The 11717-nt window shown below is 34.7% G+C and overlaps 1 protein-coding gene and 1 pseudogene across 3 annotated transcripts; both read left to right on the forward strand.

Annotated features, from left to right (window-relative positions):
- The first annotated feature begins 413 nt into the window (after positions 1-413).
- LOC106336251 lies at positions 414-5455 on the forward strand (annotated as a pseudogene).
- A 301-nt stretch (positions 5456-5756) lies between these two features.
- On the forward strand, positions 5757-7751 carry LOC106325321 (mitogen-activated protein kinase 2). 3 transcript variants are annotated; one of them, XM_013763372.1, is made up of 3 exons: positions 5757-5901; positions 6194-6617; positions 6835-7524. In XM_013763372.1, exons 2-3 carry the CDS (start codon positions 6195-6197, stop codon positions 7522-7524), a joined length of 1113 nt encoding a protein of 370 aa, XP_013618826.1. In that variant the 5' UTR covers positions 5757-5901; position 6194. The 3 variants fall into 3 exon arrangements, with proteins under 3 accessions (XP_013618826.1, XP_013618818.1, XP_013618835.1); XM_013763364.1 differs by having other exon boundaries at positions 5758-5901; positions 6190-6617; XM_013763381.1 differs by lacking the exon at positions 5757-5901 and having other exon boundaries at positions 6195-6617; positions 6835-7751.
- Positions 7752-11717: the final 3966 nt, after the last annotated feature.

Genomic DNA, 11717 nt, shown 5'->3' on the forward strand with positions numbered 1-11717 from the left:
AAATAATCAAAATAAATAAATATATAAATAATTTATTGAGAAAATATCTACCAAATAATTTTGAAAAACAAAAAAAATATATATTATAACGTACCATAACATAAAATAATATTATATTATATTAAATTTTTAAAAAATGTGTACCTCTGAATTCGTGGACATTCAACCACCTAGTTTATAATAATATCAGTTTAGTTTTGATTAATATACTTTGATTTGGGTTCAGCTCAATTTAACATGAAACCGGCTCTCCGAATTTCACCTGATGTCTAAATTAATTAAATATCAAAAATAAGATAAAAGAGGATATTAGTTGCCAAAAATAAAGGAGATTACCATAAATCGATTTCATTCAAATGCTCAAGAGATGTTGTTTTTGGAGGGATAAAGATTCCAATTTTATGAGTATATGATTTGGGATTCAAATTCAAACGGCACTTTCAGAAGATGGAGAAGCAGTCCGAGTAAGGCCGCCGACGCCGGAATCATCACTTGGAAACAGATCTTCTCTCTGGAAAGTCGACGAGAATAGAATCTCTCTATACAAGTCTCTCGGCACCCCAATCTCAACAGCTTCTTACGCTTTCGGTACCAAATCTTTGTCAATGATTCTGGATTTTGATTCCTATGGATCCGATAGCTTCAAAATATCGTCTTTATAATCTTATTTCTGTTAGCTTTTTTGCAGATCATGTGTTCGACGAAAGGTCTACAAATGCAAGCGTCTATGAGCTTCTTACCAAGGATATTATTCATGCCGCCGTCCAGGGTTTCAATGGTAATCTAATCTGATACATTCTAGAGATTGGTTTTGATGATGTATGGAGTTACTGTGATTTTTTGTTTCAGGTACTATGTTTGCTTATGGACAAACCAGTAGTGGAAAGACGTACAATGACTAGTTCTGAGAGACCGATCCGGGGATTACTAGAAAATCTGTGAGAGATGTATTTGATAGAATACAAATGGTAGGGGGCATTAAAATCTATTGGATATTTGTAAAATTACCACAAGAGTACAACTTTTAATTTGTGTTCTCCGTTTCTAGATATCAGATCGCGAGTTTCTTACATGGAGATTTACAACGAAGAAATCAATGATCTTTTAGCTGTTGAGAATCAGAGACTTCAAATTCATGAACATTTGGAGGTTGGTTTGATGGATCGATAATCTTCACAAGTGATATTCATTTTTGTTTTAACTCAATTGCTTCTCTTTGATGTACAGTGTGGAGTGTTTGTCGCTGGCCTTAAGGAAGAAATTGTTAGTGACGCTGAACAGATTCTAAAGCTTTTAGATTTTGGAGAAGGTTAACTAAGAAGTATTTCTTTGTTCCTGCATTTTGATTATGTATATGTGTATATTGACATGGTCTTCTTTACTGAAGAACAGTTAATAGGTACTTTGGCGAGACAAACATGAATGTTCACAGTAGCAGGTCTCACACTATCTTCAGAATGGTATGGTTTTCGGAACCTATGAACGAAACCTTCTACTGTTTTTAAGTAATTATTCTGATCTAATCTTTCTGGTGGGATAGGTGATTGAGAGAAGGGGAAAGGAAAATAATTCTTCAGATGTTATCCGTGTCTCAGTCTTGGTTAGTGATCAATTTCACTTTGGTCTTAACATCTTTCAAAAGCTGCTTATTCTCTTACGGGTTTTCTTTTAACTCAATCTAGATTTTGGTTGACTTAGCTGGATATGAATGAATTGCCAAAACTGGTGCTGGTGGAGTTCGCTTGACAGAAGGAAAGTACATTAATAAGAGCTTAATGATTCTTGGGAATGTCATCAATAAACTAAGTGAGAGTGCAAAGCTAAGGTATTTTCTTACCCTTTATTTGGCTATACTTAACTACGATACAGCCCAGCTCACTTCTGACATATTTCATTATAGGGCACATATTCCATACAGAGACAGTAAGCTGACTCGAATTCTTCAGCCTGCGCTTGGTGGTAATGCAAAGACTTGCATTATAAGAACTATCGCACCAGAAGAGGTTTAAGGACATCTTTCTTGTTGTCAGGGTTTGCATTTTCCTGGCTTTTACTAATCCTCTGATGGGCAAGATTAGTCAATTGACTTGTCAAAGTTGCATGATCATGTGTGTAGCATCATATTGAGGAATCAAAAGGAACTCTCCAATTTGCAAGCAGAGCCAAGTGCATCACCAACTGTGCTCAAGTGAATGAGGTCTGTATTTGAATTTAAAAAGCATTTGTAATTATATTGGTTCTTTGCAGAGATATTCCAACTCTCTATTTCTTCCACTAAGGCTCTGTGTTTTTTCTTCGCTTCGAAAAGTTTCCTCGGCTACATATGTTATGTTGAGCAATTTTCTTCTTCTTTATCTGAATATAGTATGACATTGTTTGAATGCTCCAGATCTTGACTGATGCTGCTTTATTGAAGTGCCAAAAGTTAGAGATAGAAGAGTTATGTATGAAGCTTCAGGTATATAATCAAATTGTGTTTCGACTACATCTTGGAGTGAGGATGATGCTAACATTAGTAATTTTCGTAGGGGTCCCATGCTGAAGTGTTGGAACAAGAAATATTGAAGTTAAGCAATCAGATGCTTAAGGTAGTTTCCTCTCCGCTTTTTCTAGTGAATTGAATATAACATTTAGCAGGCACAACATAATATACAATCTTGTTTTGATTTCCTGTATGAGTTAGAATGTGAAAGGCTAAAAACATAAGTGGAGGAAGAGAGAAGGGAACAGAAGGAGCAGGAGCAGTGCATTAAGGATCAACAGTTGAAAATTTAGAACTTAAACATTCTTGTCACTCAGACTTCAAGAAGAACCAGTCAGAGGTACGAATTCATTAATTGGCTAAGGTTAGGTGATGTCCTGCTTTTCTTGGATGTTACATCTGCATGACGTTCCTCCACCATTACACCAATAAATAGGCTTTAGTTAGCAAACTCCTAACATGTCATCAGTTTTTTTTTAAAGAAGTTTGTATTGCTTTTTAGCTAATGTGGTGGACTCATTTTCTTGGTTATGTAAAAAAAATGACAATGTATTATCTTTATTGGCAGGATTTTATCAGTTTAAGAAAGACACCAGATGTGTTATGCAATGTCATTGATAGCAGCGATTTTCCTGGGAGTCCTTGCTTTAAATCAACTGAACCTTCTTTTGTAGTTGCTTGGTCAAGTTATTTAGGACTGTCTGATTTTAGTCCGATGGTTCATTCATTTGGAGATATGGCCGATAAAGACACTTGGACCAAACTAAACAAAGGTTTTGTTGCAGACCTCGATAAAATTCAGTTTACACCTGCAGTTAGAAGTCAGCCCACTCCATTAACTACTCCAACCATGGTGAGTAGATACATTTACTTTAAAATTGAATGAATAGAGACTTCTGGATGCATATGGTCAAAACAACTCTCATTCCTCTTCTCTTTGTGGTTCTAGTCAAATCCCTTTTCATATCAGCTTGCACTCAAACACTCTGTTTATCATAACTGGCTGATATCTAGCTCATGTATGTTGAGAATTACTACTTTTAGAAACATCATATAGATGAATATCCAGTCATTTTCCAAATTTGTTCTCCTTGTTTGGTTTTCAACAAAAAAAAGTAGTTAGGATTCAACACTTAAGACAAAAAAGTACCCTAAGCTGGCATATTTTTCTTTACTTTTAGGAATGCTCGCCTGAAAATCCCAAAGAGGTGGAAAAAACTCAAAAGTCAGAATGAGTTGCTGACTAAAGAGAAGGACAGTCTGCAGGTTAGTCTTTATTGGTTGTTCGAGTGAAGACGCTCTTTCAATTTTAGTTAAAGAGTTATGTCAGGTAGCTCTGACCATAAATTGAACTGTATACCTTCTTTAATTACTTCTCTGACATGAAATATATGTTGATTTTTACGTCGACCTCTTTCCTTTGCTATCTTATTTGTTTTACTATTTAGTTCTTATTTCTTAAACTGCAGTTGATATGCTGGATACCTACTTATATGGAGTAGTATAATGATTATTTTTGCATCAATTATGTATTCTCAGGTAAAATTCAACTATCAAGTAGTTCGGAACACAAAACTTATGGAAGAGGTGTCTGAGCTCAAACAAGAAACGCTTCACATGAAAGAGACTCAAAAACGGTTATACGAGTCAGTTGCTAATTGTAAGGATGTCTACAAGGGTGTTATAGTCACAATGAAGGTGAACAGCTTACTCTATCTTGTGTGATTTTTACTTTTTGAGATTATCAATAAAAAGATATTTGAGCTCAAATTGTTTCTCTTGCATTATGTTAGAGCTTAATGGCTGAGAAGGAATCTCCAACAGCAAGGTTGCTCTTTGGTGCAGCTGAAATCACAACAAACCTTCTTTCAACTCTTGAATCACAATTCTCAATGATTATGGATGGTCAGAAAGCTGGTAGCATCGTAGATCATCCATTATCTGGTCAATGGGAAACACTCCGTGTGAGTCTGAAGAACGCAACCACATCGTTGGTGTCAAACGCACAAGCAAAAGATGAGTTTCTGAACTGCCACAACAAGGTAGCTTCCTTGTCACCATCGTCAACATATGGATCAATTTTATTCATCTTTTCAGTACTTTTGCTTGGATACTTTGGCTCTCTTATTATGGCTTTATAGTCCAATGAACACCTTTGTATATGTTCAAATGCAGATCAATCTAAATAAATGGCATTCTTTCTACGGTTACTTTCTGGCAATCTAAAGATAAATAGCAAGGAGGCTTTGCTGCATGCTAAATGTTTGCTTCTCATATGCTTCATCGTTATAAGTCTCATCAAACTGTCCTCATCGTTCTACAGTACACTGTTGACATTTTAACAAGCTAAATTTTTATCGGACATGAAGTTTGAGTGCTCCCATTTGAGCTAAATACTTTCTTCTCCCATTTGAGCTTTTTGCTTGAATCTCTATAAACCAATGTTTCAAGGAAAAACATGAACTGATTCTTGTTTAGTTAGTTAGATTTTGTGGTCACACTACTATCGGTTTTCTAAGACAGGTTTTGAATGTGATTTTAAGGGACAAGAAATAGCTGCAGTGGAGGAGAAACTAAAGTCTGAGGTCAGCATCATTAAGGAAAGATATAACGAGGTGGAGAAAGAGTTGAGTTTGGACAAACAGCTTCTAGAAGCTTCAAGAGAGAGAGGCTGGAAAAGAAAGTACAGTTTTTTGAAGGAAAAAAGAGATTTAGCAATCTCTCAATCAACTCAGAGACTGACTGCATCTGATAAAGAGAATGTTTTGAAAGATCTCAATGTGGAAGTGAAGAGAAGAAAAGAGATGGTAGAAGATATTAAGCAAATCAGCTTCACTTTAGCAACCAGACAGACGTTTCTAATGACTCTTCACAATGAAATCAAATCCAAAATGCGGAAATTAACCACTCAAAATCCGAAATACCAGTAGCAGAAACAGCTCTCTGTATTTACGTTTAATCATTTGTTATAATTAGCTTATGTATATTATTAATCACACTAGAAGTAGATAATGGTTTTGTAACTTATCACAACTGGTTATTATTATACCCAATCAAAAAAAAATTGTTCAATCAAATTTTCAAACCGAACTAAACAAAAATAGTGGAATTGGAAACCGAAAACAAGTTTATTCAAGATATGGCCTAATTCACTTTTTTATATCTAAAAAAAACTAAATATGAATTAATATATAATAGTATCTATGTTGCAAATAAAATTGGGCTTAACTGAGCCCAAGATTAGTGGAAAGATGAGAGAAATGATTGTCGGACACAAACTTCTAAAATGGTAATAAACAAGAAAGTACAGAGTCAACGGTCAGAACGTTGACCAAATCTCTCTCTCTCTCCACCCGAATCTCACCGGCGATCGTCGTTTGCTCACCGACAAATCTGAATCGTATCCAATACTCACAGTTGTAAGCCCTCTGTAAATTCCCATTGTTCGAGCTCAATCTCACCATCGATCAAATATTTAATTTTAGTTCCTGCTCTTCTGTGAAGCTTTTGATAAAATAGTAAACTCGAGTGATCCGAAACAGTAACTTATTTAATTCACTATTAACAGATAACAGTTAGACGTTAAATACTCTAAGATCAAAGAGGGATCATATTTTTAATCTTTCAAGCTCAAGAAACGTGTTCTTGAATCTTGATAGTCATTTTCAGTTTCTTTCTAAAAATGTTATTGCATAACTTGTCTGAAGGAAGAATGGCGACTCCGGTTGATCCACCAAATGGAGTTAGGAACCAAGGGAAGCATTACTTCTCTATGTGGCAAACACTCTTCGAGATCGACACCAAATACGTTCCCATCAAACCCATAGGCCGTGGCGCGTACGGTGTTGTCTGCTCTTCCGTTAACAGAGAGACTAACGAGAGAGTAGCGATCAAGAAGATCCACAATGTGTTTCAGAACAGGATCGATGCGTTGAGGACACTTCGTGAACTCAAGCTACTACGTCATCTTCGACATGACAATGTGATTGCTCTTAAAGATGTAATGATGGCTAATCATAAAAGAACCTTTAAAGATGTGTATCTTGTTTACGAGCTCATGGACACTGATCTTCACCAGATTATCAAGTCTTCTCAAGTGTTGAGTAATGACCATTGCCAATACTTCTTGTTCCAGGTATGAGGGTTTGCGTGTTCTGTTTTCATTGTTGTTTCGGGGAGTTTCACCTTTTTGCCAGGAACCTAAGGAATGTAAATAGTTCCTTCCAATGAGAATTGAACCCGAGTAGCGGAATGCCTACTAGATACTCCTTTACCACTAAACCAACAGCTCGTTGGTTTTTCGTGTTGTTTTGTCTTATTGATTTTGTTTCTTTTTTTTTTTTTTTGTGTAGCTGCTTCGAGGGCTGAAGTATATTCATTCAGCCGACATTCTCCATCGAGATTTGAAACCAGGTAACCTCCTCGTGAACGCAAACTGCGACTTAAAGATATGTGACTTTGGTTTAGCGCGCACGAGCAACACCAAAGGTCAGTTCATGACTGAGTATGTTGTGACTCGATGGTACCGAGCACCAGAGCTTCTCCTCTGCTGTGACAACTACGGAACCTCCATCGATGTCTGGTCGGTGGGATGCATATTCGCCGAGCTTCTTGGAAGAAAACCGATATTCCCGGGGACAGAATGTCTTAACCAGATTAAGCTCATCATTAACATTTTGGGGAGCCAGAGAGAGGAAGATCTCGAGTTTATCGATAACCCAAAAGCCAAAAGATACATAGAGTCTCTCCCTTACTCACCGGGGATATCATTCTCTCGTCTTTACTCGAATGCGCATGTTCTAGCCATTGATCTGCTTCAGAAGATGCTCGTTCTTGACCCTTCCAAGAGGATTAGTGTTGCGGAAGCGCTTCAGCATCCGTACATGGCGCCTTTGTACGACCCAAATGCCAATCCTCCTGCTCAAGTTCCTATTGATCTCGATGTAGATGAAGATGAGGATTTGGGGGCGGAGATGATAAGAGGGTTGATGTGGGAGGAAATGGTTCATTATCATCCAGAAACTGTTAACTCTGAGCTCTGATCTTAAGTATTATGAAGGTAACTTTCAGAGAGATCTTTCAACTTTTTTTTAATAAAGTTTGGTTCATGTTTGCTTGTAACAGTGTTGTTACTAATAGTGTGTCGAAGAGGAGGAACAAAAAAGTTTTAATTACGTGATTTATTTGTGTCATGGAAGCTCTGTTTTGCTTTCCTGGATATAAACTAAAATGTCTGTAACATTTGTACATAAGAGTTCTGTTTTCTTTATCATATTTATGTCTTTAAAATTTATTGTTCACGCTAGCTGTTTTTTTTTTGTCAACGCTGATTTCTTTAATACAGTACATGATGAAACGGAAGGTCCAAAAGAAACCTAAACGAAGCCCAATCGATAAACTAAAATAGATAAAGATTAACAAAAAAACCACCACATGTTTACTGGAGGTCTGAGGATGGGATGGTACGGATGCACGCGTCTCAACCTGCGTCTCTCACCTGCGAACGAAAGCACCGATCGTATTTACATATCTGAATCAGTTTTCGACCCTTTTTTGTTTTCTTTTGTTTCCACCTATTTGCAGTTTTCGTTGAATACTGATGATTATATAATCTCCTTGAGCTCATCGGAATCTTGAAGCCCTAAAAACTCAAATAGATCTAAATAACATATCATTCGCCAAAACACCCTCAAATGAAAACTCCATTTCTATTTAGTGTCCTAAGTTCACCGAGTAAATTTACCAACTACAATTTACGACCATGCAGAGAAACTTCTTTGTTGTTCAAGAGGAAGAAGAAACATGATAAACATGTTTTTTTCTCACAGCATGATAAACATGTTTCTACCATTTAAATTTTCATTGCCAAAATACATTTGTAACACGTAGTAATACACTAGTACTTACTAAAAAAATTAACTGTTTAGTAAATAAAACATATACATAGTTGAATTCCAATTCTAGTAAATAAAAAAATCAATTCATTTTCCTAATAATTTTCAACGATGCTTGGAATGTTCCAATACAGTGTTATAGATTAAACTTATTTTTGACTTTCAGACCTACTCATGAATTCAAACTTTTCTTTTCAAACTTACCATATAAGCTGCGTTAAAATTGGCTTAATTGGTTGTGATTTTTCAATAAGTACCTAATCAATTGTATTTCACGAAATCAACTCTATTTTATATTGATATATAAGAGAATAAATCTGTGGGTAAAGAATAAACCATTTTTCAAAAAAAAAATATCGGTGGGAAAACGCAATATATGCCATTTTATTATTTTAAATATTTTATCGTTTAGAAAGTTTACTATCTATATTATTAAAACAAGAGACTTTTTGATATGTTATACTATTTACAACAGTGTCATATCCTTTAGACTATATTTAAGAAGTGATTTTGCCACATGTCCTCTATACAATCAATTTCACAAAAAAATATGACATATTTACTGAAATTGATGACATGGCTTCCAAAAAATATGACATGGATAATTTCATTTAATGTTGATTTATATTTTTGGCAAACTTATTAGAATATGGTAATAATTCATATATTACATTTAATATTGATATTTCTTTTAGGTAAATTTTTTTAAATATGGTAATAGCTCATACATCATCTATAAAATAAATATATTCATATATAATATTTCATATTTAGAAATATTATTATTTTTGTATAATTATACAATTTGTATTACTAAAGCTTTCAAAAATTTCTACAATATTTTTAAAAATTAAATATTTAATCGTAAGAACATTAATTTCTTATATATCTACAAATTTTATAAATATTGTTTAGGCTAAGTTTTTGATAATTATACAATTTTATATCATTTTTATTAGTTTTATACAAATTGATTTAATATATATCAAATCTGTATTAAATATTAGTAAGAAAATAGTAAATCTATAATATTTAATAAAATTTATTTTTAAATATAGGTTAGATTTAAAAAATTTCTTACTCCATATGGTGCAGGAAAACACCTTGTATGCCACTTAACTAAAAAAAATTGAGATATTATTTATAGCATATAAATTTGAATAATATATGCCAAATAACTAAAATTAACATAGAAATTTTTTTGGTTTAAATATGAGTGAGCGTTTAGGTACCCACTCGGATTCGGTGCGGATTTATTCGGGTTTCGGGTTTTTGGAGCTGAAGATTTCTCTCTCATTCGAGTATTTTATAAATTTTGGTTTGGATCTTTGCGGGATCAATTTGGGTTTGAATAACACATTTAAATTATTATTTTAATTTTAAAACTCATACATATTTTAAAATTTTCAAAATATAAAATAAAAATAATATATTACATATAAATTTGAATAATTTACATATAAACTTAATGATACTCCACTCTGATTTTAATTGGATCAAAAAAATGACAGATGATAGATGGTCGATTTTGGGTTGGATAAATGAAAAGCAGTTTTTGGATAGATAGATGGATCGATAGGTCACACTGAGGTTGCGAAATGGTTTTAGATTCACCACTCTCTTGTTCTGGATATGACACACCAGTCAACAAGAGAGGTCGTTGATTTGCTTTGAATTTACACACCTCCACAATCAGGTTGTTCATATGAACAATGAATCATCAAATAAGAGAATAAATATTTTTATAAAAATGATGATTGAAAAAAAAAAAAGTGAGTTTTGCCAGAAATAAATAGCAAAGAAAAGACAAGAAAATAAATAGATAGGCATGTAAAACACAAACTAGTTGTTGTAGGAGACAAATGAGTAAATGAAAGTGGTTGAGGAGTTGGTGGCTTGGCCAAGAAGCTCTTCTTCAATTTCCAGATTCTGAATAAGGCCAACAATCTTCTCAATTAGCTTATTGGACTTAGATTTCGTAATAGACCCGTCAGAGATTGCAAATAGATATTTTTTCTGAACATTGGGTTCATCCACAGAATCACATCCACGGATTTTCATCCACTCGGGTTCATCCACAGAATCGCATCCACGGGGTTGCATCCACTCGTATGCATCCACATGTTCGACCAGGATTGCATCATCCCTTCCTCCTTTGAAAGGATTTATCCTCAAATCTGACATCTCTCCTACTTCGAATGGAAATTGTTGTGGTGCAGCAAACAGCTCAATAGATTCATCTCCATCATACAACCATTGTTCTTTCGATAGCTTCTTGAATTTAGTAACACCACACCCATCTTTTACCTTATCAATCAGAGGATGGATTCCTTGAGCTCATGTTCCAATTTTAATCTTCCTGACTTGAAGAGAACATGCATCTTGATTTTGTAACTGATTCTGACATGTTTTCTTGTAACTAAACTCTATAAGTTTATCTTCCTCTAATGACCAGAGAATCTAAATTCCTCTGCCTCTTTCAAACAACCAAGTTTGAGCTTTGGCTTCTATATTCCCAAATGCTGATTCTCCAAAAAACATAATCCACTGCTTGTTTCTTCTCATAAATTTCCAAGCTGCAGAACTTAATTCCTTTCAAATCTGATCCTTGAAACTCATACCCACTCAGTGATTCACAAAGCTTATTTTTTCCATATTCTACTTTTTTTCAGCAGCTCAAAAAAAGGAATATAAGAATCTGATTGTAGAAAGTACCTCTTCGATAGTTCATCACATATGCTTCTGGTTTATTCTAAAACAACTTCTCCATGGTGGCGTCTTTTCTTTCCTGCTGCATTCCTTCCTTAGAAACCACTTCCTCTTGTTGTGTATCCACAGATTGCACACTCAACTCGTGCTGAACCTTAATCAAAGTTGTAGAAATCTTAAACCCTTGAACCTGAGACACTTCTTCATGATCAAACTGCTCACTCTTTTCATCTTTGTCTTTGTGTTTTTCATGATCTGAAATTGTCTCAAGCTTTGTTCTTTCTCTATCCAATCTCATCATCTTTAGCTGGTTGTTGATTGACCATGGATCTGCATCTTCTGGCTTCTTTTCTTTCATATCTATTGAATCAGAATCATGAGAAGAACGAGGTGTCTAGCTGCTGCTAAATTGTTGATTAAATCTCCTGGACGAACCTGGTGGACTATGATTCAAGTCAAGTTGACCATAGCGTCTGGATACAAATCTTTTTTTCTTGATTGTTTTTATCTCCAACCAAGAAGAAACATGTGGTTCTCCATTGAATCTCCTAGTCTTAGCAACTTTATCCCACCAAGTGATTGCATATCCATAGAACCCAGTGACTGCTAGATGTACCTTCTTCTCTTCAGTG

The sequence above is a fragment of the Brassica oleracea genome, chromosome C1 (genome assembly GCF_000695525.1).
Source record: "Brassica oleracea var. oleracea cultivar TO1000 chromosome C1, BOL, whole genome shotgun sequence".
NCBI lineage: Eukaryota > Viridiplantae > Streptophyta > Magnoliopsida > Brassicales > Brassicaceae > Brassica > Brassica oleracea.

Excerpts from the sequence above, each read along its gene's own strand:
- LOC106325321 (XM_013763372.1), top strand. The coding sequence starts at position 6,195 with ATGGCGACTCCGGTTGATCCACCAAATGGAGTTAGGAACCAAGGGAAG. Across the intron at positions 6,618-6,834 it reads GCCAATACTTCTTGTTCCAG|CTGCTTCGAGGGCTGAAGTA; the intron begins GTATGAGGGTTT and ends TTTTTTGTGTAG.